The 26037-nt window shown below is 44.3% G+C and overlaps 1 protein-coding gene across 6 annotated transcripts in view; it reads right to left on the bottom strand.

The window, feature by feature from the left end:
- The window catches only part of MTUS1 (microtubule associated scaffold protein 1), a 154943-nt gene that overhangs the window by 67720 nt on the left and 61186 nt on the right, over positions 1-26037 (bottom strand). For 5 of the 6 annotated variants that reach the window (XM_054989687.1, XM_054989689.1, XM_054989686.1 and 2 more), the window contains 3 exons: positions 23554-23676; positions 21757-21861; positions 19223-19273 (listed from right to left, as the gene is read on the bottom strand). In XM_054989687.1, coding sequence (XP_054845662.1) covers positions 19223-19273; positions 21757-21861; positions 23554-23676 — 279 coding nt within the window. Of the gene's footprint in view, positions 1-4210; positions 4480-19222; positions 19274-21756; positions 21862-23553; positions 23677-26037 lie in introns of those variants that run through there. The other variant, XM_054989693.1, reaches the window with a different exon arrangement.

Genomic DNA, 26037 nt, shown 5'->3' with positions numbered 1-26037 from the left:
GGGATGTTGTTGTGGGGATAATAAAGTGCTAAGTCAACTCATAATTGACGTAGCACTTTATTAATGTTGGTGCAATATGAACCTTTTTGAATTTATGGATTTGTGCAATATACTATTCTTGTCTTATGATGGCCAAATATTGAATGAGGACTGAAGCACTTGCACTTTATTATGTTTAAGACTTTAATATTGGTTCTTTTGTGCATGCCACTTTAAGAGAGTAGTTCCTTGTTGACATGGTATTAGAGTATTGTTCATTCAGCAAATTTAGTGAATACACATGTATAATTGACTGTTCGACTCTTGAGTAAATGATTATATAAATCATATTTATTGCCTGGCTAATACCCACAGTAAGATTTCACAAATTGTTTTGTTTGTGGGGATAATAACATAATTTGTGTACCGCTCTGAGTGTGTGTTAAGTTGTCCTGAATTGCGGTATATAGATTATCCTCCTCTTCCTCCTCCTCCTCCTCCTCCTCAAGTGAGCACAGGTATCAAAGTACAACATGTGCTTCAGAGTGGGAACAAGGGTCTAATGGACCCTGGATACTAGAACATTGGAGAGAAACATAAAATCAATTTAAATGGTTCAAAACAGACACGTCAATTTGTTTCTGTTCCCTGTACGACAGCTCTCAACAGATGCTCATCTATTCTGTCATACCAGTGATGCATGAAGAAATTTGGCCAAACACCGGCGTTTCCTGGTTCTCAATAAACATGTTTGGCTTTTTAACAAACTCATGACAGACAGAATTAATATTTCAGTTTCTCTCTCAAGTGATCAATGTTCAAGGAAGTGTATAAATATTTAAGTACCCTTGAAACATTCTAGGCTACCTTAAGAGGAGCTTCAAGCTAAAAAATGAATCCCTCAGAAGCTTAAGCATTACGTAACACTGGAACAGCCCCCCCCCCCCGCCCACAGCAGCATTCCTCACAGCTTAGTATACAGAAAATTATAGAAAATTGCTTGTTCATGAACATATTCCAGAGTAAATCTTGATATTGGCTTTAGTAATATGAACTGTGGCTTTAGAATGATTATTCCGACTGAAATTTATTTAAGCACAGCTATGATGCAAGATCAGCACTTGTCTGTTGGGAGATAGTTACTCTGGACAAACACCAAACAACATTTTTCCTAGAGGTACCTAAAGCAACACTGGCTGCAATTGCTTTAATAAAGGTGACATCTTTCCAATAAACAGGAAACTCAGCAGTGAAACTAGATATTCTCCCGGTAGGAAAGAATGGGATTGCAAGAAATCTTACTGTACATACTTGTGATCAAAGGATTTGCAGTTACAAAGAAAACTGGATTGATAGAGAAAAATCTAAATGTCAGTCTAATCCATCTTCCACATGCTGGGAAGCTGCTATCAAAGCATTATGTGGCCATGTATGTTATTACAGACACACAAAAAGGGAGATCATCAATTAAGTTGTTTAGTTTTTTTTTTTTTAAAAAACAGTTTATTTTTAAGTGCTTCCAAAACCTGTGGGTGGCAGGCACTGCTATGTCCTTAACGCCAGATTAAGGAATAACAGGGCAGCATTGTTTCCAAAAGGCACAGTGTTGTTCAGTCGCCATTCCTTCCCTCTCTCTCTAGCTGCAGCTACAATTACTTCCTTTCCCTGTCTATGCCCACACCACACCCTGGAGTGGACTCAAGCAGTCTCAAACACTGGCCTAGACTCAAGGAGAAGCATTCTTCTCTCTTAAAAGAAACATTCTTCTCTCGTGCAAGGAGACATGCCTCTTCCAGTATGGGTCCCGCAATAACAAGAGTACACATGGAATGCATGGAGGGATTATTTTATGTTGCCTTGAGTATCGATTAAGACAGGTAGGCAGTTGAGCAAAAATATATGATTATGTTAATGTTGAGCTGTACAGCTCAGATTCTATAGAAAGGTAGTAAATTCTGCCCAAAATCTCAAAGGCTCCATTCCTAGGCTTAGTTTTGATATCATGCAAAAAACTTAGGCTTGGATCTACCAGAATGTTTGCAGGGATGAAATGGTTTCAGCCAGGGAAGCACAAATTTCTAGCTTCCCCCATAGTGATGTATAGCCCAAAATGTGCCCCGAACTTCTGCTCCTGGAAAATAAGGAACTGCAGAAGAAGGGGGGTGAGAAAGTTGCATTCCGTGGCGGAAAAAAGTTCCTTCCCATGGATCTAAACCACTATTTAGTTAAAATGACTAGATAGTGAGATCGTCTGAACATGGGCCATTCCATGGACTACGATTAATACAAGCACAGCAGACTAGGATCTAAAACCATTGTTTATTAATCCAAATACAAATGGCTTAATCTGGGTTTGTTCCATGGAGACCTACTTGCTGCAATGCAGGCTGTGTTAGCAGCTGGGTCTCTGCAAAGACCCAAGGAGACGAAGTTAAAGAACAACACTGCTAACTCCTGGACGGCTGGCCAGTTGGGGTTAAGAAAATTCCAAGAAAACCCAGTGTTTCATGAGCATTCTTATAAGACATGGGTGTACCAATGATCACATCCAACTGCAAATACCAGCATCTGTAGTTAATTTTTCTATAGCCTCTGTGTAACCAGACTGTACAAAGATGGCTTCAAGCACATTTTTAGTTTTCAAGATAGACATAATATTGCATAAGAGCCCAAAGATAAACTCTCATGTTTATGCCACTGTACGTGCATGAGACATCATGTAAACAGCTACTCAAATCCAGCTAGCAAGCCAGTTGTGTTTGGCATATAAAGCTACACTTCAAAAAAATATTTTTTTTTTGCTTCTGCTGTGTTAAATGGTTCACCAGTTGGTTAGCAACACCAGTAATTGGCATCTCTGCTAAGGTATTTGGGTAAAGTCTCACTGTTGTGCCACACACACCATGCAGCTCACATGTGAATGTTTGCTTGGCTCTATGCTTGCTTATGAAACATTCAGGCGCAGATGAACAACGATTACTCTGAATTACGAGCTTAGTGTGACTGTGATAAGCGAGGGAGGGAAAGCTTAAGTAAGAATATTCAACGTACAAGGACAGAACAGAAATGGGCATGGCAGCATTCAATTACATGTCAAAAATACCCTAGAGACTCAATGAGATCTTAAGATTGTTAGTTGCTAGGCTGAAAAGGAAATGCCTATGGGAGAAAGAGGGGGGGGGGGAGAAGGCAAGTGCAACGGAAAACAAAACACAAAACGGGCAGCCACAGTAACAGCTTGCCTAGGGGCAGAGAAAGGATTGCACCCTCTCCCAACAAAACAGTATCTTTTGTGACATTTGCTGCTTGCACTATTTTCAAAAACCTTATATGCATTCTTAGAATACTAGGTCAAAAATTAAAGTTTCCATAGTAGGTGTTATCATTATGCCCAGAATTGAAATGGGGCATTGGGGGGGGGGGGGAGCTAATAGGAATTAAATGTGTCCTTGTTTACAATACACCTCCCGGGCTTCTCCCCCAGAGCAATATTTACCATATTTCTGCTCCCCTTTTTACGTGCACAAGAGCTAAGGCTGGCATGGGAATGTAGATTCATTTCTTCCCCAGAGATAGTAACATTTTAAAATGATAAATGATTTGGGTTGTACATGTTTTATAACTAAACAGAGCATAACTTTGGCTAGAACAGCCCATGCTTTCAGGATTTGGACCCGTTCACATTTTTAAAATTCTCAGTAAGCACCTTGAGGCATCGATTGATGAAGGGAGTTCACCTAGGCCACCCACCACTTGGGTGTATGACCAGTGGAGCATGGGGGGGGGGTGCTCCCTTGGTGCTGGGTGGCGTTCAATTGAATCCTAGTTGCTGTAGGGCAGGGGGATGAGGGTAGGGGGTTGGTAGGGATCACCACAATTATGTACAGAAAAATATGGTGCTAAAAACTGTTCTTGCCTCTCTCATATTTTACAAAATTGGTGGGAATACATTTCAAAAGGATCTACATGACATACTCCTATATTTAAAAGGTCTCACTCTAAAATCACGCTCTTCATAGCCTGGCAGATGTGTTATCTCATCTGCCCAACAGCTCGCAGGCAGTGAGAAGCTGACGACTGATTTAATCTTCCTGCAACTACGCAGTTTTTCTAAGGTTTCATGCTACCTGAGAGCAAAAACAGTACCACCCCCCCCCATAAAAAACCTAATTGCTATTAACGGCAGCAACCAAGATGTCTCTATTCCCATGCATACAAAAACATTACCAACCTGCATGAAAAATAACTGTGCTTTTCCTATAGCTAGAAGGAAGACGAAGGTTTCGTAGTAATCCTTTTGCAGTCAGTCGAACATGCATGGTGGATAAGGAGAATTTTGGGGACCATAACATGTCTTCAGAGTAAACAGAAGAAATTCAGGCAGGAAACAGCCTCCATGTACAGTCACATACTATATTTGTAACTCAGCACCGACTGAGGCCACGCAGTGCTTGGCCAGTCAAAACAAGCTCACATCACATCAAAACCTTTCCTCATCTCTTCACAAAGATTCCACAAATGGGTAAAACACATGCACACACGAGAAGCCAAGAAGGCAGATACTATATCCACAAAGTAGACGCTCTTGGCAGCGTCTTTCCTCGGCAGATGCTGTAACACAAAGCTCCCCCTCAGAATAAAACTGCTCTGCGATTCAGAAGACAAGCCTTCTGTAAATTACATCACACTGGTCATGCTTAATCTACTACGGAGCACAGAAGGGATGGGGAGGAGGAGGAGGAGGAAGAAATGGGTGGTCTCCCAAGCTGAGTATATCACCCAGTAATGTCACAGATGATACAATTCTTTTTTCAAGCCCATTAGAGGAAAAGATTAATGTCCTATCCAACAGATTAAGTTTATTCTGCATAACCAAGACTCTTTTTTCAGATTCCATTTTTCTAATTTTGTGAGCATATCAGCAATTTAATTTAACATTTTCTACCAAATACTGGCATTTTTCTTATTTATTGGAATATTATCTCCTGTGTGCCCCAAACCTATCGATTTGCTTAAAAAGAATCAAAAATGTTCCTAGAGAGAAATGTCAAGCAGCTTCCCATCATTTAAAAAAAAAAAAACGGCTTCAATCCAGGGCACGTGCTTTGGGCAGCCTGCCAGTTCAAGGACTATCAAAAAGATCTGGAAGAAGCAGTACACAGCTACACTACCATGGCCGTTTTCACACTGCTTACTGGCCATGGAACATCGCGCCAAGCTCCCGGAGTGACAGCATCTTCCTGGCACAATCTTGCACAAGAACTGCAGTTCTTGCGTGAAATCGTGCCAAGAAGACGCTGTCGTTCCAGGAGCTTGGTGCAATGTTCCGTGGCTGGTAAGCAGTGTGAAAACGGGCCATGTAGGTCCCTATGCAGAGCATACCAAGTTCACAGTTACCTGTACTGAAATATAGACTACATTTTTTCCTGAGAATAAGGATTCAAAACTTGCAACTAATTTAAAAACTGGTTTTGAAATTGAGGAGGGAAGAGGTATGGCACCATCCAATGAACTTAATATATATTGCATAACAAGAGTTCTATGGGTTTAGCAGAAGGCAATGTTATGGGTATTAAATAGGTGTAATAACACTATGGGATCCACAGTGACAACCATAGAGCAACTGAGATGTATTCCTGGATTGCCATGTGCCTGGACTCACAGAGAGCGCTAGTTCTGACTAGGGGTGTGTGCTTCGGGTTTCCAATTCGGGTAAATTACCCAAATCAGACCCAATCCGTAAAGATTAGGGATATCCGAATCGGGGCCTAATCAAAGCTTTCCGAAGCATTCAGAATGCTTCGGAAAGCTTCGAGGCTGAGTTTAAAGGGCCCTGCTGCTGCTTGCCCTGCCATCCCCAGCCCCTCACCCCACCACACCCCCACCTACTTTGTCGGCAGCAGTGGTGGCTCCAGTTCCTCTGCCGCTGCACCGGCACCTGAGCCTGCGGGGTGGTGGAGAAGGCTGAAGCCGCCGCCTCTAGCCCTCCCTGTCCCTCAATTGGCTGCAGCACACCGGCAGCCATTTGAGGGGCAGGAAGGGCCAGATGAGGCGGAGAAAGCCCTTCCTGCCCCTCAAATGGCCACCACGGCGCTGCAGTGGCATGGCCAATTGAGGGGCAGGAAGGGCAGAAGGCGGCAGCGGCTACGGCCTTCCCCACTGCCCTGCAGGCTCAGGCAGTGGCATGGCAGCAAAGGAGCCGAACTGGCTGGCTCCAGGCCATCGCAGGCTTGTGCTGCCGCCATTGCCACCGCCGCCACAGCAGCAGCCCGCCGCCCAGCTCTCAAAGACCCTCCCGCCAGGTAAGTGGGTGGGGGTGGAGGGGTTGACCCGGGGGGTTGGAGGGGCTGCCCCAAGGGGGTGGGAGGTGGGGGAAGTCTCCCCCCTCACTTCAGCATGTTCCAAATATTTATGGAGCATACCAAAGCGAGTAAAATATCTTAATTCCTAAGCGGCTTGCCACTTCGGAATTCAGGTATTTCCAGATTTTTTCCCCCGAAACCCGAAGCGACCTGGCCCTGCACACCCCTAGTTCTGACTTCTTCTCCTGTCCTTGACATGAAAGACTAACTGTTGCAAGTTATGGTCCCCTAGAGAATAAAGCTAGACATAAGTGACACAAGCCAGGACACAAGTGCCCAGCCCAACTCACAGTCAATGACATGAACAGAGAAACTCCTTGCAAGCATTCTGTTGCCCTGTTCAGCCCTGGAGCATTGCAAGGGGGGGAATGGGCTTCAGGTTTCCCTTTAGTGCCATTTTTGCCAGCAGAAAGGGCCATGGGCCGGTGCTGTTTGCTGTTTTCTCTGGCTCCACGTGTCTGGCTAGGACACAGGGAGCCAGAGAACATTGCAAACAGCCCCTCGCCCCACTGCTATAGTTGCTTCTGCTGCCCAAAACAGCATGGGATGGAAGCAGGAAACTCCTCTTCCTCCCTCCACATAGAGCTCTGGAGCAAAGGAGCTCTTTTAAGGCAAGTTCCCCAGTTGGTTCATATAACAGCAGGTCGCGTCAGGCACCCATGTCCTAACTTGTGTCACTCATAAAGTGCACAGAATGGGTGCAGAAGCAGCATAAGGGTTAGACTCCAGGGATCTGGTCCAAAGCAAGGCACCTTCTGCCAACACAAGAGGCTCTTCTGATTAGTGCTGGTTCATCACTGTAGACAGCCTGGTGCCGATCAATCAGTTTCCTAGGCAACAGGGGACGGACTTCCTGCAGACCTTCCTTCTGCTGACCCCGAAGTGACCTTCTGCTTGCCTGGAAGCGGCCTTCTGCTGACATGGAAGTGATGTGTTTTTTTTACCTGGATGAGACATTTTCACGAACCAAATGAACTGATTCGCGAACCAGGGGCAGGTTTATGAAAGTTCATGGTTCATGAAATGTGACGAACCACGAACCACATGGTTCGGATTTTTTTCGGTTCGTGCCCATCTCTAGTGGGGATAATAATAACACTAACTTGTTCACCACTCTGGGTGAGGCACTAATCTGTCTAGAAGAGCAGTATATAAGCACAGTTATTTTTATTATTATTAAGATAACAGTATGGGCTAGCATGGTGTGTTTGCCATATATATTCAGGCAGAAAAGAACTCTTGAAAAGTAACATATTCAGACAATGGCTTATTCTGTTTGGTCACACATGCACAACTGTAATATAAGCTGACTTAGCACTAAAAAGAAGGAGACCTGCGTACTAAAATTTCTAATTGAGACATAACTGTGAACCAATCATGTTCTAATTGATTACACTGATATTGTGATGCCATAATTGTTATAAAAACTCTGCTGTTCAAGGGAGGAGCCAGAGGGAACTATTTTTGGTATTTTGTTCTCTCTTCTATAATTGCAATTAAAGTTCTATAGACCACTCACTCCACTCCCACCTTTGTGTCTAATTGGGAAGGGCGCAGAGGGTTACTTGTTTCAGGCATAACACAGTCCACCCTCCAGAGCAGCCATTTTCTCCAAGAAAGCTGATCACTGAAGCCTGGATATCATTTATTATTCTGGGAGAAGTCCAGCACCTGCCTTGCAGGCTGGCGACCTTCTATGACACAGCTGCAGACTGCTGCTTAGCTGGGAAGGGGGGCTTTCACACAGATGCTACAGAGGGAAAGGGGGAAGGACTGGGAAAGGGCAGCAGAAGCAGCAAGCAGTGCAGGCCATGCGTATGCTATCCCCCTGCTCACTCTCACATCACTCGCTGCGGCTTCAACGACAGGGGAGCATTTCTGCACCCCGGTGGGGAAACACAGCCTGTGTTATCTTTCGTTGGCAGTACCCAGTAGGCACCTACGATGATTACACCTCTGGGTGGGAGGGGTCCCTTTTCAGCTTTTCCGGCTCACAATTTGAAGTATTACACACATGGTAAAATTACTTTGATCAGAGGCTATGGAAAGAGAACACAAAGAGTGTGCTTATGGTGATCAACTCTATAATACCACCTCCTAGTCAGAAATCTTTGCTAAGCTATTTTGAACATAGCAACTGTTTCCAAATGAACATTTCTTGAAAACACCTTCAGCTGCACAATTTATAGAAGATTTTTGTCAGTCACTTCTCACTCCCTACTCTTTCACAGCTCCATAAATCTCACTTAAACACTGTGTGGACTCATCAAAATCTCCCGATAGCCCTGCAATCTTCCCTACAACAATCAACGTTTGTTAGATCCCAAAGGTGCTGCTAAAAATAAAATAGTTAACGATAGCTGATGAAAGCTAGAACAGTTGTCAAGCAGTCTTCCACAACAAATCACACACTGCGCACGGCAACTTTGTGTTAGTCCAATTACTCTTATGAATAGCAATGCTGCATCAATTAATCTTCATTTACTAATAAGCAGAGTGCCAATTTTATATTATGTGACACAATTACATTAATATCAAACTATTCAGTCAACAGGAAGACAACCAACTGTGCTGGGAATATTTTGGGAGCACAAGGAACCAAACATCAGTTAAAAAAAAATCTGTTTAACCATTTCTACCCTAGCCTTTCCTCTATATATGAACCTTAAAACGGCCAATAGTTGATCAACACACATACACACAACCAGGGCTTTTTTTCTGGGAAAAGAGGTGGTGGAACTCAGGACTGCACTTTGGGTCAGCTGGAAGAAGGGGGGAGTTTTTTAAAGTTTAAATCTCCCTCGGCAAAAATGGTCACATGGCTGGTGGCCCCGCCCCCTGATCTCCAGACAGAGGGGAGTTGAGATTGCCCTCCGCGCAGCAGCAGCGTAGAGGGCAATCTAAACTCTCCTCTGTCTGGAGATTAGGGGGCGGGGCCATCGGCCATGTGACCATTTTCAAGAGGTGCTGGAACTCCGTTCCACCGCGTTCCAGCTGAAAAAAGCCCTGCACACAACATATGAATAATCAACCAATCAAAAGTCAAATAAAAAAACCCAGGAAAACCCAGCCAAGAGCATATAAGAAAAAAAATTCATCTGCCACTCAGACAAACCAAAAAGCACACTAACAACAATCGATTCATATACTACCCAGAGCGGTTTGCAAAGTATATTATTATTATCCCCACAACAATCATCCTGTGAGGTAGGTGGGCTGAGAGAGCTCTGAAAGAGCTGTGACTGACCTAAGGTCACTCCAGCTGGCTTCAAGGAGTGGGGAATCAAACCCGGTTCTCCAGATGAGAGTCCCACCACTCTTAACCACTACACTTCACTTGACATCTGAAGGAGAATAATGAGCGAGCGAGCACTCTACCTGTAGGGAGTTCATGGTCAGGCAAAAGAAGTCCTAATCCCACCATACTCAAGCAGGGATAGAACACAGAACAGAGACTCTAAAGACCAACTAAATATTCTGGAAAATAGTCATGAAGGGAGCCAATTCTCAGACAGTTTTGGTTTTACAAACTAAAACTTCCTTATTCAAACAGAACTTGGAAATGGATGGTATAATATTAATGGAATATGATAAAAATCTCACCCCAGTCTAGTTGCTGCCTTTGGTATCAGCTGTAGTTTCCAAATACTCATCCGAAGCAGCAGGGCTTTTTTTCTGGGAGAAGAGGTGGTGGAACTCAGTGGGTTGCCAGCACAGGGGGCAACTCCTTGCAGGTGGTGGTGCCCCTGGCACCACATGAATGCGCACGAAGTGCACATGTGCACGCTCCCAGGACCGCGTAATGACGTCACTTTGGGTCAGCTGGAACAAGGGAGGAGTTTTTTAAAGTTTAAATCATGCTTGGTGAAAATGGTCACATGGCTGGTGGCCCCGCCCCCTGATCTCCAGACAGAGGGGAGTTGAGATTGCCCATTTTCAAGAGGTTCCGGAACTCCACTCCACTGCGTTCCAGCTGAAAAAAAGCCCTGCGAAGCAGCCTCAGAGTGTATTGCAGTAATTCCATCAGCAGCTATCAGATCTCTCCAGGAAAGTATGCAGCTAGTATATCAATTTAAGCCAGGCAAAAGCCCTCCTAGAAACAGCTGCTACTTGCCTGGTATAGGATCCAAGCCTCTTGGGTGAAATACAGAACCATTTAGGACAAAATAAAAGGTTTTACACCCCAAGTATTAATAGTAGTTCAGTTTTAAAATTGAAACTTTGTGCACAAGCATGAAGCTACAAGTGTTAATGAAAGTTTTACTGCATGCCAATTGAGATCTTAACCTGCACAGCACAGGCTGTCAGCAAAAATGTAATCTTAACATGTGTGTCTCAATGAAATTATATTTACCATGACATATGAGCATTTTATGTCTAACGCATTTGTTCAGTGAAGTGCTTCACTGGTTCTATGTCACCTTTCACATCGCACAACAATCAAAATAGTTTGCAGAGTGATGATTTCCATTTGACCCTGTAAACTCCTTCAAAAGCTGAGAGCAACATGATCTCTGGTTGTTTCCTTGCTTTTTTTCTACAGAACTGTGTATGATAGGATTATAATTCTGCACTCAATTGAATGTACATATTCTGTTGACATGTGATGCCACAAAAATGGTATCTCAAAAGCTACAATTTGATTAAATACCACATTTCACCCGTTATCAAAGCAAGCCTGTGAGTCAGAAGCAATAAAACCCTGCATACAGAAGTTTCACAACTGAAGAGGTGAAGCATAAGAAGTTGCATTTGGTTCCCAAATGTAGGGGAGAAGGAAGAAGAAGAGAAGCTAGTTTAAAAACTGGGGACTAAGAATTTCTTGTGCCATTCTGAAATACCTTGGGGAAAAACATTTATGAACTACTAATTGGGGTTGTCGTGTCAACTTCTTCCAGGACATTTCAGTGGCTAAATGAAAGATGACTTAAAGTTGGAAATTTATCCTAGCAAAACATAATTAATCTGAATATTCCTGAACCTTCTGAACTGGGACAAAAACCATATCAGAGACCAGTTGCTTGCTAATCCTTTACCTGGCCAGTGGGAAGTGCTCCCCCCGTGTCCCCATGATAAACCTCAAAAGGGTATGCCACTGCAGTAAAAAAAAAAGAAAATTAGAGGCCTCAGGTGACCAATAGTCCAGACCTGCCAGTAGGCCCAGTAAGAAGCAGCGAGGCTGACTATGGAAGCCTAGAGAGGAGAGAATTTAAGCTAGAGCACAGGGCCTAGGTCAGTATATGAAAATCTTCTTCTCCACAGGCTGGCTGGGTAGAAAGAAAGAACAGAAAGCAGGGAACAGGTAGGCCCAGCTCTCTCAAAAACAGCTGTTGCTATAACCAGAGGGCAGAATCACAGGTCATAAGAGAGGGCCTTGGAACTCCAGGGCATGGTGGAGGGCCCAGGACAAAAACCAGATGGGCAGTGATGACGGTGTGGTAACCTAGCTGGTGTGTTGCTGGTCAGGAAATGAAGGGAATCTCTGTCTGACTTTGCAGGTGAGAGATTTAAATAAGCTATGCCTTGCTAACCATTATTTTAGAGCCAAACTGGGGGTTACAAGTGACATGAGTCAGAATATAGGTGCCTGACCAGACTCACAATCACATGTAGCTGCTTGTATAAAGTGGGTTTGTTTGTGTGGTGCCCTCAAGTCATAGCTGACTTATGGTGAACAGAGATGGCTTGCCATTGCCTACATTTGCAGCCCTCGTCGTCCTTGGAGGTCTCCCATCCAATTACTAACCAAGACCGACCCTGCTTAGCTTCTGAGATTCGACAAAATCAGGCTCTCCTGGGCTCTCCAGGTCAGGGCACAAAGTGGGTTTACTTACCTTAAAAGTACACCCTTGGGTTCCAGAGTGCTGTGAGAAGAGAGGAGGGGCTTCCAGTTTCCCCACCATGCTGTTTTTGCCCCTTTCTCTGGTTCCCGGTGCCTAGATAAATGATCTTCAATCCGTGGGCCAGAACCCTACAGTGAAATACCCCTGATTTTCTAGTGGGTTAAAATCACTTTTATTTTAACCTTCAAGGATTTTAAGAGAAAGAGAAAACAGAAAAGGAAGGTATATGAAAAAGTGGGATAACAATATATAATAAAAAAGTGAAAGAGGGTCTCTATTGCTAATTTGAATCAAATATAGGTTTGGGTTTGAAGAAGTGTTTTCATCATCACCATCACCACTACATTCAATTTATATACCACCCTTCTGGACAACTTAATACCCACTCAGAGCAGTTTACAAAGTATGTTATTATTATCCTCACAACAATCACCATGTGAGGTGGGTGGGGCTGAGAGAGCTCCTAGAAGTTGTGACTGACCCCAAGGTCACCCAGCTGGCTTCAAGCGTCGGAGTGGGGAATCAAACCCCGCTCTCTGTATTAGAGTCCTGCCACCCCTAACCACTACAACAAACTGTTTCCCCAAGTTTCTCAAGCAATCAAGGTAGACTAGAAACAATATTATGAAATGTCTTCCACTACCATAAGGGAAACAAAATCCATCTTACAGAGCATGTATAATATTTACTCGGATGTACCAAGTCAAACCACGGTGCAGCTAGTTTAGTACTGTCTGCAAGAGATGGGCACAAACCAGGAAAATGCCAAACTGCGCGGTTCACGGTGTTTCACGAACCATAAATCACCACAAACTTGCCCCAGTTTGCAAACTGGTTTGTTTGGTTCGTGAAAATGTCACTTCCGGGGTAGCAGAAGGTCTGCAGAATAGAGGTGTGCACTTCCAGTTTCCCCCTTTCAAACGCTGGCTGCTTTTCAGCTGATGGGCAGGGGATCCTCCAGGAAAAGATTACACGGCTGCTTTTCCCTCCCTCCCAGGCATGTTTCTGGCTTTGCCAAAGAGAAAAAAACCCAAACATTTTGCACAGCCCTTTGGAAACAAGGGAAGGTGCCCGGAGGGGATGAAGCAGCAGCATTTTAACCCTTTCCTGGCTTGGCTTTTTTTAAAAAAATAAATGAATGGAACAAACACAAAAATTACGTTTTCCCTCAGAAAGCTGCCTCCGCCACCAATTGCCTCTCCAGTGGGCAGGGGACAGCCCAATCAGCAAATATAGGGGGGGGGAATGGGTTCCAGCATTGCAACATTACTACGCCTTTAAAAAGTGTGACATGAACTGCAAAGCCCTGGAAGCCTAAAACTGCACTGAGGCTTCACACAAGAAAAGTGCTGCTGCTTTCAAAAGCTGTCAGCTTTTTTCAGCTGATGGGGGATCCCCCTCCCATCAGCTGAAAAATAGAGGGGTGCACACTTCTACTTCAGAAAGCCCATCCCCAGATGCCTAGGAAACTGATCAGCGCCATGCTGACTGCAGTGACGACCCGAAAAACGAACAAAACAAACTGGCCTAAAGTTTGTCACAGTTCGTCAGAAATGGGCTCTGACGAACCAGCAGTTCACAGACCACGAACTGGCCCGGTTTGTGATGAACTTTGGTTTGTATTTTGGTTCATGCCCATCTCTACTGTCTGCCCTGACTGGCAATACTTTCTAGGTTCTCCGACAGAGAAAAGCTCTCCCAACAAAGACTCTTCACCCAGAGATTTCATCCAGCACCTTCTGCATGCAAAGCTTGTGGGTTATCACACTCCCTACCCCAGTTTTTACAGAATGCTTGGCTGAAAAATAAAATAGCTAACTTTATTATAAGAGCTAGCTGATTTTCCCTCTGCTATTTTCCAAGGAAATACTGTTGAGTCTTTTGTTGTAAACTACATTACAGAAAACCAAACACAAAAAAAGCTTTCAGTCACTTCTTTCTATTAAAGACAATTTGCATCCATTTAGCTTCTGTTAAGGAACACTGTTTAATTTTCTCCATTCTGTACATAATCAATACTTCCCACCTGTGCCCAGTTTCAATTAACAGGTTGCTATTCATTGCACTTCAATTAATAAAGGCTTAATCACCTCAGAGGTATAAAACTATTTGTCCTCTGCCTCTGAAATGTAAAAGCACTTTCCCAACATTGCAGGTTTTAGTAGCAAGTAATGCCCACAGCAAATGCAAATTGGGTTGCCAGGTACCTTTGGGGAAGGGGGAGAAGATCTCCCACCCCCGCCACCCAACGACTGTCACCATTTTGGTGAGAGAAAAAGAATCACTGCCTGCACGACAGCATTATGTTAGTTCCAGGGCAAACCTTGAACTGCCATCATGTCTCTCTAGGAACCGCTGGAAACTATAGTAAAACCACAGAGTTTCTGCTGATTCCTAGAGGGGCATGACATCACTTTCAAGCTTTCCCTAGAAGTGACTTAATGCCAATGGCACCCCTCAGACTCCCAATGGTTGCCAGCCGTTGCCCGGCAACCCTAAGGAGAAAATAAAGTCATTCTTCTCTTTTTAAAGGCCGCTCTTTCTTCAGAATCATTGTGGCTAATGCAAATATAGAAAAGTTAGATGTATCTCTTCATTGGTATATAGCCTAAAGCAGCCATTTTTTGGATATGAACTGCTTTAGTCAAGTCACTTATTAACTCCAAAAATATTCTAGAAGCAGTAGCTGCCTAGACAGAATGAAAGCAAATTACATGAAGGCATAATAAAAGAGGGGTCCAGGGGCAGCTGCATCATGAAGGTGCCCCTAGGCTCCTTTTTTATTCTGCTGCTACAGACTAACAAGGCTACCCATCTGGAATTATCTATGTGATGGCAGTTATACTGCTAATACTGGGGTTGTATTACTAGAGCTACAAAAGCTTCTATTCAGATGAACTCTTATCTCTAGACAATTAGGAATTGCTAAGTATACCTGATACTGGTCATTTTATTTACTTGAACTACATTCCATTCACAATCGCAAGCACGACTACAAAGTTTCAAAACAACACGGATCCATAGCCCAAGATGCTTATAATGTCAACACTGCGAACAGCAAAAACAAAGAAGGAATGCAAACTAGAGAGTGAGACAGGAGAAGATGCAGGAGACGGGAATTAATTTAGGAAACCAAATAAGAGAAGCAGAATTGGCCACCCACTCTACACCACATATTTTAAAGATAAAATACATGTTACCTTGCCAAGTGGGTAGCCAAGTCTGTATTAGCCAAGATGAAACAGAGAAATTGTTGGGAAGACAGATAAGTGAGGAGTTTAATCTCTCCTGTGCCTGACAATTCTCTCTTAAAATGCCCTCCTCCATCCTAGGATTGCTCCTTAGAGCCAAGCTACAAGAGATTAGTTACACGAGGAGGAGCACGTGAAGGGAGTCGCAATGTTAGCTGGAAGCCGAGTCTTAAAAGAGATCGGAAGGCTTTGTCAATTTCCCCCCTCTACAGATCCAGGGAGATGGCTGCTCAGAGAGTTTGTTAATTTTCTCTTTGCCTCCTAGAAGGGGAGGTGAAACTGACAGAGCTTTAGGGAGGCAAATTGGAAATTAACAAACCCTCTGAGCAGCCATACCCCAGGCTCTGTAGGGAGGGGAAATTGACAAAGCCTTCCGATCTCTTTTAAAATTCAGCTTCCAGCTAACATTGCGACTCCCTTCACGAGCTCCTCCTTGTGTAATTTGTTTCTCAGTCCAACCCACTTCTGGGTTCAGAGCTCAGCCGAGCAAAAACAACCTGGAGGAAGTATTTGGAGGGAGGAGGAAGGAGAGAAAAGGTTAAGCATTCTGTGCATTTGCTGTCAAGCAACACACATTTATCTTATGAGGAAAAAATTGTACCGGGAACTATGCTTTCTATGGAAATGGAAGACATCTCTTTTTAAATGTGGGCACGGCCCAGTCACGTGTGAAACAGAGGGCAGAGGCCCATTTTAAAGGAATCCACACATGCTGACCCCCCACCCCCCATCCCCATATTCTGGCTTACCTCCCACACAGGTCCTCTCCACAACTGCTTTTCCCTCAGGGAAGCCCTCAGTATTTAAGGGTTCTGAACCCCTGACTGACTTGCCCTTTAAAAATTGCCCCCATTCTAACCCGTGCTTGCTTTTGCTTCACAGGCAATTGGGGTAGAACAAGATTTAGATACATGAACAGCTACTGTCATGTCTGCCTCTTAGAAAGTTTGATTTCCAGGAAAACGGAGGGAGGAAGTGCATCGACACTGTACTCAAGAGCGATTCGGTTTCGTTTTCCCGGCCATGTCGGACACTCCTCTCTGCAGGTCCGGGAGGAAGCGCCCGAGCAGCCTGACCGGGTGGTTGGCCTGCGAGGGTTAACCCCCAAGACTCCCCGTGAGGGGGTCAGGGTCCGGAGCGCTGCGGGAAGAGCCCCCTGAAGTCGATGCAGGGGGTAAATTGCCCATTTGCTCCTACGGAGGCTGGCAGACTTGCGCAGCACATCGCATGCTGCTGGGCCATGGAGAACGGCAACAAGCAGATTTAAGGTGAAAACCTGAAAGTAAGCAAATCCCTTCTGTTATTCTAAGCGTATGCGAAGGATTGGTGGGAGCTGAAGCTAAGAAGGTTCGGATATCTTCCCCTTCATTGAGTTTTGGAACTTAGTTGGCGGACTCCCCCCCCCTAAGATGCGACGAAAAAGCAGAGCCCTGCTCTGGGCAAATCTGTTTCGGCTGCTTTGCAGGGGAAAGGAGAGTCTCTTGAAGAGGTGGTTAAACGGTCGGTCGTTGAAGCTATGAAGCCCTTTGTTGATAAGCTAAATGAAATCGGTCAAAGGGTTGGCTCAGTTGAGAACGAAGTGAAAACCATTAAAGATGTAGCGTCTGGGGCAGAGCAGTCTGCTCGGGAAAACGCAGTACTCATGAAAGCAACAAACAAAGAAGTAAAGCTTTTGGAGAATCAATTGATAGGGTTACAAGTGGATCGTGCTCAGACGGTATTGCGTCTTCAGAATGTGAAGGAGGAGGAGAGTGAAAACTTAAAGGATTTGGTGTCGGAACTTTTGGCATCATTCGCAAAGGCAACTAAAGAAGAGTTAAAAAGCGATATTCTGGAAGTCCGCCGGACATCTTCAAAATATGCAACGAAGTGTCAGCTGCCTCGCGAGATTATTATTGATTTTTCATCTAAGAAGACTCGGGACACCATCTTATATAATTCATACAATGTGGACTTGGACTTTCTGGGTAACAAGGTTAAGATATTGAAGGACGTTCCATTTTTAGCTCGGAAAAGAAGATTCAAATATAAAAGGTTTGCAGCTCTTCCGAGGAAGTGTGAAATAAAATACAAATGGTTATTTCCGGAAGGCATCTGGTTCAGTTATAAAGACCAAGCCTACAAGATAACATCGGAAGTACAGCTGAGGGACTTTGTGTTTAATCATCAAGAGTTTCAGCAAGGAGAAGATTTAGGATCTGAAGGGGGAAATGGGGAGGAGGGAGTGAGCGCAGCTATTGTAGCTGTTCAGAGAGAGCTGCGACCGAGACGCGGGGGGGGGGGGGGGAAGAAGACCTGATTCTGACTGTAGTTCGTACTTTATAAGATCTACCAATCTAATAGCATATTAGAAAGTTTAACTTTAAATAATTGTATTATGAAGGGAATGCAATACTTGTAGATGTAGTGTGTGTTTTTTAATATGTTGTTTCTTCCCTTTCCCCCTGTTCCCTTTTTCCCTTCTTTGTAGTTTTTGTGGTTAGCAATTTAAAAAAAAAATTATAAAAAAAAAAGACACTGTACTCAAGAGCCACCATTTCCTTACTCTCAGAGTGGAACCACATGAGATGGACAGGTGTGTGTAGGATCCTGTAAGGATCCTGGGAAATGTAGTCTTTAAAAAAAAACCCAGCCACTCCACGTAATTCTCAGCCGGGGAGAATTGCAACTGGAAGAACTCTCTCTCTCTCTCTCTCTCTCTCTCTCTCACACACACACACACTTTTTCTCTTTCAAAAATCACCTGAGAGCTCAGGTTGGGGAAGGGGGGAAACAACATAACAAAGGGCCAGAAAAAAGCTGAGGTGTTTTGCGAGCGAGAGAGAAACCCAGTCTCTCCCATTCTTCTTCTCCCGGCAGGGAATTGCAGTGTGGAACACCCCTCCCCATCTCTGAGTTCCTGAAGGAAAACTGAAGTGAGTGGATTTTTGAAAGAGAAACTCTCCAGTCGAGTGGTTGTTCTTTGTAAGAAAATCCACTCAGCTCAGTTTTCCCCCAAGAGCTTGGAGAGGGGGGAGAGTATGAGCAGAACCACAAGTGACAAAAGGCACAGATTGGACACTTGTCAGCTTCCCTCAAGTTCTGATGGGAAATGTAGGCAGCATGGCGGAATGTTGGACAAGTGACAGTTGAAAAGTCCATTGGACAACAGTCAGAGAGCGAAGCTGCGAGACCAGGATGCCTACATTTCCCATCAAAACTTGAGGGAAGCTGACAAGTGTCCAATCTGTGCCTTTTGTCACTTGTGGTTCTGCTCTAAGACTACCGCTCCCAGGGAAGCTTGCGGGCCCCAACATGTGCTCTTCACATGTAATTCATCTTGTGTGTTTCAGCTGTCAGTCTGAATCATTTGTCTTGATTGGAGGATCCACTTGAGTCCCATTAGAATATCTGCAGCTTCTGCTTTGAGGTGAATTATTGTGTGACTACTCATTTAAGTACTGTATACAAAGAACACCATAACCAACATACAAATGTTAGACAGGCTGTGGTAAAGTTTCTGCTCCACACACGGAGGGTCTGGGGTTGAACCCCTGGGATCTTCTGTTTAAAGGATCAGACATTAGGTGATGCAAAAACCTCTACCTGAGACCTCAGAAGAGCCACTGCCAATCAGAGTAGACAATACTAGCCTTGCATTTCAATTAACCAATGGCTGAATGCTTGCAATGCCATGTGAAAATACCAAGTATGTACTTTATTTAAGATACACAGACAAGAGTGTGCTGGTCTAGAATCCTTGTTAGGCAGACATCTTTAGGACAAAGCAAAGAAAAAAATTACTCACCAGAAGTGAATGCTGAGAAAATACTTTGAGTCCCATTTTGTCCTAGAGGCCCTGTGGGAGAGAAAAACTTAAAGTCAGTGGTTCATATCGCCTTTTTAGGAACTAGGTAGACAAGCAAGATTTTTTTTTTACATATGCATCAACAACTGGGGCAAGGAAAAGATGCTTCCACAGAGGGCAATTGATAAAAGTGTGAAGTGCATTTCACCTTTGTCCCACCTATTTCTTTCCTCAAATCTTCTCCAACCACTTCTCATTCTCTTTCAGGTTCCAAACATATAATGAGGGAAACCTATGTACAAAACGCCACGGGCAAAGGTGGGATTTAGAGCTAAGATCAGCAGATAGAGAAAGGGTTAAGCTACTCATTCATAGTTAAATAAAGTGCCTCCTATCTCTCACTCTGAGCAACTTTTGCTATATTAAAAAGGACTGCCAGGCCACCAGCATGAAGGCAATGAAATGGGAGGGGCAGAAAACTCATAGAGCAAAACTGATTGTACACTGCACAGAGCCCACATTAAAGCCTATCCTGTGGTGGTGAAGGCAGCAGAAAGGCAATATTTCTTCACCACCCTCGTGTGTGCCCAAAATCATCCAGATGAGTTGGTTTGTGTGGTTTGAGGGCTTTTGCATCACAGTCCCATAGAACTGGATTCTTGCCACACAACAGCTCACTGTGACCAATTTGCTACTTACTTTGCAGACAAAATCACCAAGATCCGCTCTGAGTTAGATGCCAATGTGGATGCGTGGTCAGATGATGTTAGGGTTGCCAGGCCCCCTCGATCTCCCAGCGGAAGACTGGGGCCGCAAAGCGCGCATGCATGCCCCTGCAAGCGTGATGACATCACTTCTGGGAGTGACGTCATCACGCAGCCCCCGTTGGGGTGCTGATTGGGCCTGTTGTGGGCCCCTGCGGAGCGCAGGAACACTCCCACGCCTCACAGGGGCCCACAACGGGCCCAATCCATGACCGTTTTGGCACAGATCGGGTCCGTTTTGACACGGATTGGGCCCATTTTGGACCCCTGTGGAGCATGGGAGCGTTCCTGCGCTCCACAGGGGCCCACCACAACGGGCCCAATCCGTGCCAAAACGGGTGCAGATTGGGCCCATTTTGGCACGGATTGGGCCCGTTGTGGGCCCCTGCAGAGTGCAGGAATTCTCCTGCGCTCCACAGGGGCCCCGATCCAGGCCAAAACAGGCCTGATCCTGGGGCTGCTGTGTGCGGGGGCGTGCAGCACTGCAGGGGGGGTGCATGGAAGGTGCGCCCCCCCACTGGCCAGGTAAGTGGGGGAAGGGGTGGGAGGGTGGGGGCAGGGGATCCCCTGCCCCCACCGGGGGTCTGGCAGCCCTAGATGATGTACCTTTGTTATCAGCGTGTCCATTTTATATAGATACCTTCTGGCTTGTGGCGCTTGAGAATGTGGACAAGATCCTTGCAGAGGTGAGAATGACTACCTATATTCTCAACCCCTTGCTCTTCCTGGCTAATCAAGGATGCCAGAGAGGGACTAGCTGACTGAAAGGAACATAATAAAATGGCTAAAATTGAGAAAAACTGGGAAAAGCCCAGGCAGTTAGCTCAGCAAGAGAACTCGACAGCAAGGGCAAGCCCTAATATATTTAGGGTGGGAGTTTGTTGTGTTGCAGCCCTTCTTCACTTTGATTTGTTGTCACTCGTTTTATTTATACCTTGTTTTGTTTTTAACTTGCATATGGACATTTCCACGCATCCTTAAAGGGATGGCCCACTCACCGAACGCTGGCAGCTTTTCTCCTTCACTCCACACACCTCCGATTTCAAAGTGGAAGCAGGCTGTTTTGGTTTCAGTTTTTTGGTGCCTTTTATGAGAATGCAATATCCTGCACTTTGCTGCATCTGATTTTTGTTTATTGCTTCCATTCCCCTTCCATTCCATTTGCATATGCACACATCCTTCCCCTTGCCCCAAAAGAAAAATTTAACAACTTGGGGGCTAGTGAAGAAATGTGGCTTAATAATGCATTAATTTCCTACTGAAGCACTAGCTTCCTTGCTTATTGCACACATGTCCTTCTCTATGCCATGTGGTAGCTTAATGGTAATTTCTTCTCACAGATTCAAAATAATTGTTTGGAAACTTCTTGCTTTATTCAGGATAACTACTCAGAAATGAAACTATGTAATTTTCAGGGCTGCAGCAAAACCGATGTGATTATAAAGATACTTTAATTCATACATGCAGCCACTGCAACTTTTTCCAGATAAGCTAAAAGAGTAATCATAATGGGTGTATTCCTAAATTAAGCAAACTTAAATCCTATTGAAATCAGGTATACAGTTAGACACACACAACATCAAAAAAGATTTAAATGGCTCTGGACTGTCCTCAACATGATAAAAATTCCAAGATTAGTTACATTCCCTAGCTTAGATTTTGACCTACTATATGAGCACAAATGGCAGCTGAACTTCTACTGACATGCTGGGAGCTTCTCGAACAAAGATGATCTTAAGGCCTTAGTTTTATCATCAAATAATACTCTACCCAATCTCTGACTCCCTTTTGAATCACTGGTTCTTCTTCCGGGAGGAAGCGCTCCGGTCGATTTTGGCACACAGGGGCTCACCAAGCCGAACTTGCTTTTAGTTCCTAAAAGAAGGCAACAGACCGCCCCCACCCCCATGAATTTCAGTTAAATTTCAGACAAATAAGACAAACATCCAAAATAAACACACCACTGAGGTATAAGTAGACATTACCGAAAAGACACTGAGCTGCTACCACCTCTCTCTCTCTCTTCCCATCCCCTTTCATGTAACGGCTAACAAAACACAGCATGTGAAATGATACTGTGGCTATGCCTCTTGTCACTGCTGCCAACAACAATGTGAAATGGGGACAGGGCACATGCTGTATCACACGCTGCATTCAACGAAAAGACAATGCAGCACAGTCTCTTGCTCTATGATTTAGATAGAGCCTTAGATAGTACTGAAACTATGCCATTCAGTAAAAAAAAAAGGCTGTATCTATGGTACTTCTGTCTCCTTATCTTCTAACAAGTGAAAAGATTGGGAGAGGATGTTGCATTCTAGCACCAATCCATAAATTCTGAACTACCTAGTTTCTATAGTGACATTGCTTGGAAAACTGTCTCTTACAACAGAATAAGAATCAAGGTATTCCACAAAACTGCAGGTATAGGAAGTGCCAGAGCCTAAAATGGGCTAGTTTCTTTGCCAGACATGCACCAGGTGATATCAGACCTCTGTGAGGCTATAGCAACACTCTTCTACAGGACTAGGAACAACATTACAGGACACTTCCTCACTTAGGGTAGAAATACACATTACTAAGTACCTAGGGGCGCTCAAGTGAACCTCATTTCATGTGTGTGTCCCCTCCAACTTTCCATGAACTCGCTCACATGGTCACACTTCAATTTGCTCCATGTTAGTACATTCACACATTTGATATTAGTTCTTCCTCAACTGCTAAAAGTATCCCAGGCTGTTTACAACAGCCAAATTCCCCGTTTCCTCCACATCCATTCATTGAAATGCAGATATTGACACTTTTTCACACCTTAAAGAAATGCAAATTGGCAAGTCAGAGGAGCCTAAAATACTTGCTGTACAGTGTCCATCCCTGAGAGTTCTTGCTGCAAAAGCAGAGCTGAATTGGAGATCTGCCCTTCTGACTCACTTGCAAATGCAGTCACACAAAGGGAGCTCCTGTGGCATGCATGTGAACTGAGGACCACACCAAAAATCTTGCACTTGACCATCCCCAGGTAATTTGCAATGTGTTCTTCTGCTCTTAGAGAAGTTATTGACTGCTTTGGAAATGTCTTTCCTAGCCACTCGGAGAGACAACTCTAATAGTTTAAAGGTGCTATTTCTTCAGGCTACAACTATTAATACTTTATTGTAGTCACAACCTCCAATATATGATCAAAATGTCAATTATTTATAAACTCCTGACCGTATCCTATATCTGCTGTGAATTCTAAGCTTGTAATGCATCTGTTTCGCCTGCAAAGCACTTGTGCACCCCATGAGTTTAAACAAGCAGCAATAGGCATCACCATCAGACAGTCCTTCCTACGGACTTCTATGTTTTGCAGATGGCAATTCGGTAGTCCCTCATCTCAAATCCCTCACAGAGAAACAGGCTGCACCAACTTTTTGAAAATCAGAAACCAAAGCCCATATTCATCTTGCAAGGTGACCACTTGTAACTGTACATAACCAACAACAACATGGGATTTTGGGCAAATGCAGAGATGCCTCTCTTATGCCTGAGGAAATGCTATGCAAATCACTTTAAGAAGTCACATACCTTTTGGGGTGTTTTTCAAAGAATACGCTCTTGGCCTGGGCACTGGCTTTACAGCCGTACCATTTTGACAAGCAGGCTTGGAAGGCCACTCTCCATTCTTGATGATAATTGTGGCACTCGTAGCTGTCAAGAACAAAGAAGAAACCACAATACGTTTTTCGTACTGCCAGAATGTAAATTCAGTTGTAAGAGTTCACAACCAAACATCATTTCTGCTAGTCTGTTCTGGTTATATGAAGGGGATTCATAGAAATCCAGTGTTTCTTACATTGGTACATAGACCAAAGGGTAACAGCTGCTGTGGTTCAACCAGAAACCAAAGAGCAAGCCATTGATTGCCTGAAGCCCCTATACCAATGTTGGTATGAGCTGTTCACCAAGACTTAGAGTCAAATGCACCTGCATAGCTGGACTTATGCTATCCCACCCTCTGCATAAGCATTTTTTAAATTCGCATGTTATCCATTTGTATACAGAGACATGTCTAATTTACTCAGGCCCAAAGACACAAAATCCTTATTTGGGAGACTCTTCCAAAGAGACAAATGCAACTGGTTCCTTACCTAATAAAGTGATTCTAGAAGTCTGTATTGCACCCCTCAAGCTTGGCTGACTATTGCACGAGATAAGGGCATTGAGGCCATACAAAAATGACTCCACAATATACTCTGTACTAAAGTTCCCAGAATGATTCTTCCTACAGATTATTCTCCTCCCACATGTCACTTTATTAAGAGCATTTGCAGAACAGACCAAAAAACCCCTTTCCGCTTCCAACTATAGTTATCACTACATATAAAGCAGTAAGTCATACATCTTTCTTTCTCCGATTGTCCATTTGTTTACTATTTACCATTATATACTGGCCAGGGGGACTCGCCTCAACAAAAAGACGTTTTTCAGATACATGAGGAGCCAACGGAAGGTGAAGGGGGTGATACTCCAATTGCTGGGTGAAAATGAAGAAACTCTGACAGGACAGAGAGAAGGTAGAAAGGCTCAGTGCCTACTTAGTCTCAGGAAAGAACTGGTCCACCTAAAGATAGTAGAAGGCAAAGCATGGGTTTGGGGCTGCCAGTTGACATGGGCAGAGAAGTTGTGGGAGGCACCTTGCTGCACTGGATATGTACAAATCCCCTGGTGCACCTGAGAGCACTTTTGAAAGAGCTTGCAGACCCTTTGTCGATCATCTTCCAGACCTCTTGGAGGACAGGGAGAAAGGGGGAAAGGACAATCCTGGGAACTACAGGCCAGTCAGCCCGACCTCTGTTCCAGGGAAGATATTGGAACTGATATTAAAGATGTCTATCTGTTCCAGGGAAGATATTGGAACTGATATTAAAGATGTTAATCTGCAAGCATCAGATGGACAGCATAGTGATATGGGGGAAGTCAGCATGGATTTGTCCTCAACAGGTCCTGCCAGACCAACCTCATCTCCTTCTATCACAGACTTACTGGATCGCGGGAATGCTGTCAATGTTCCTCACGATGTTCAGATAGGTAAACTGGTGGACTGCGGATTGGACTCTAGGACGGTTAGATGGATAGGGAACTGGCTGGATAACCACACCCAAAGAGTAGTTATCAATGGCATCATGTCTGATTGGAGGGAGGTGTCCAGTGGAGTACCACAGGACTAGTATTTTTCAATATTTTTATGAATGATCTGGAGGAGGATGCGAAGGGATTACTCATTAAACTTGCAGGTGACACCAAACTGGGAGGAGTAGCAAACATCCTTGAAGACAGGGATAGAATTCAACAAAATCTGAACACACTGGAAAAATGGGCAGATTTGAAGAAGATTTGAAGGCTGTCACTCAGAGTCTCTGTACACGTTACTAAGTATCTAGGGACGCTCAAGTGAACTTCATTTCACATGTCCCCCCTCCAATTTTCCATACATTCACTTGCACAGTCACTCTTCAATTTACTCCGTGCAAATTCATTCATGTGTTTGGGATATCAACTGCTAAAGGTATCCCCATATCCATTTATTGAAATGCAGATCTTGACACACAGAGCTGAATTGGCACTTTGCCCTCTGGAATCACTTGCAGATGCAGTCACACAAAGGGAGCTCCTGTGAAAGCAGCATTCACATATGCAGAGCAAGAACAACCTGCACGTGAATTGAGGATTAGACATACAATCCTGCACTTGAGTGTCCCTAGGTACTACTTAGTAACATGCAGAGAGGAGGGAAGGGAGGTGTTCCTGTTGGCAGCAGAGGATAGGACTTGAAACAATGGATTTAAACTATAGGAGGGAAAGTACCTACTGGACTTTAGGAAAACCTTCATGTTAAGAGTAATCCAGCAATGGAACCAGCTGCCTAGGGATGGGGTGGGTTCCCTCTAATGGGCAGTTTTCAAGGAGCAGCCGGACAAATACTTGTTGGGGATGCTTTAGGCTATTCCTGCATTGGGCCGGGGGAGTGGGGTTGGACTAGATAGTGTGTAAGACTCCTTCCTGCTCTAT

Source organism: Eublepharis macularius, chromosome 10, assembly GCF_028583425.1.
Source record: "Eublepharis macularius isolate TG4126 chromosome 10, MPM_Emac_v1.0, whole genome shotgun sequence".
NCBI classification, from domain to species: Eukaryota; Metazoa; Chordata; class Lepidosauria; order Squamata; family Eublepharidae; genus Eublepharis; species Eublepharis macularius.
This window is presented reverse-complemented; position numbering and strand designations above follow the sequence as displayed.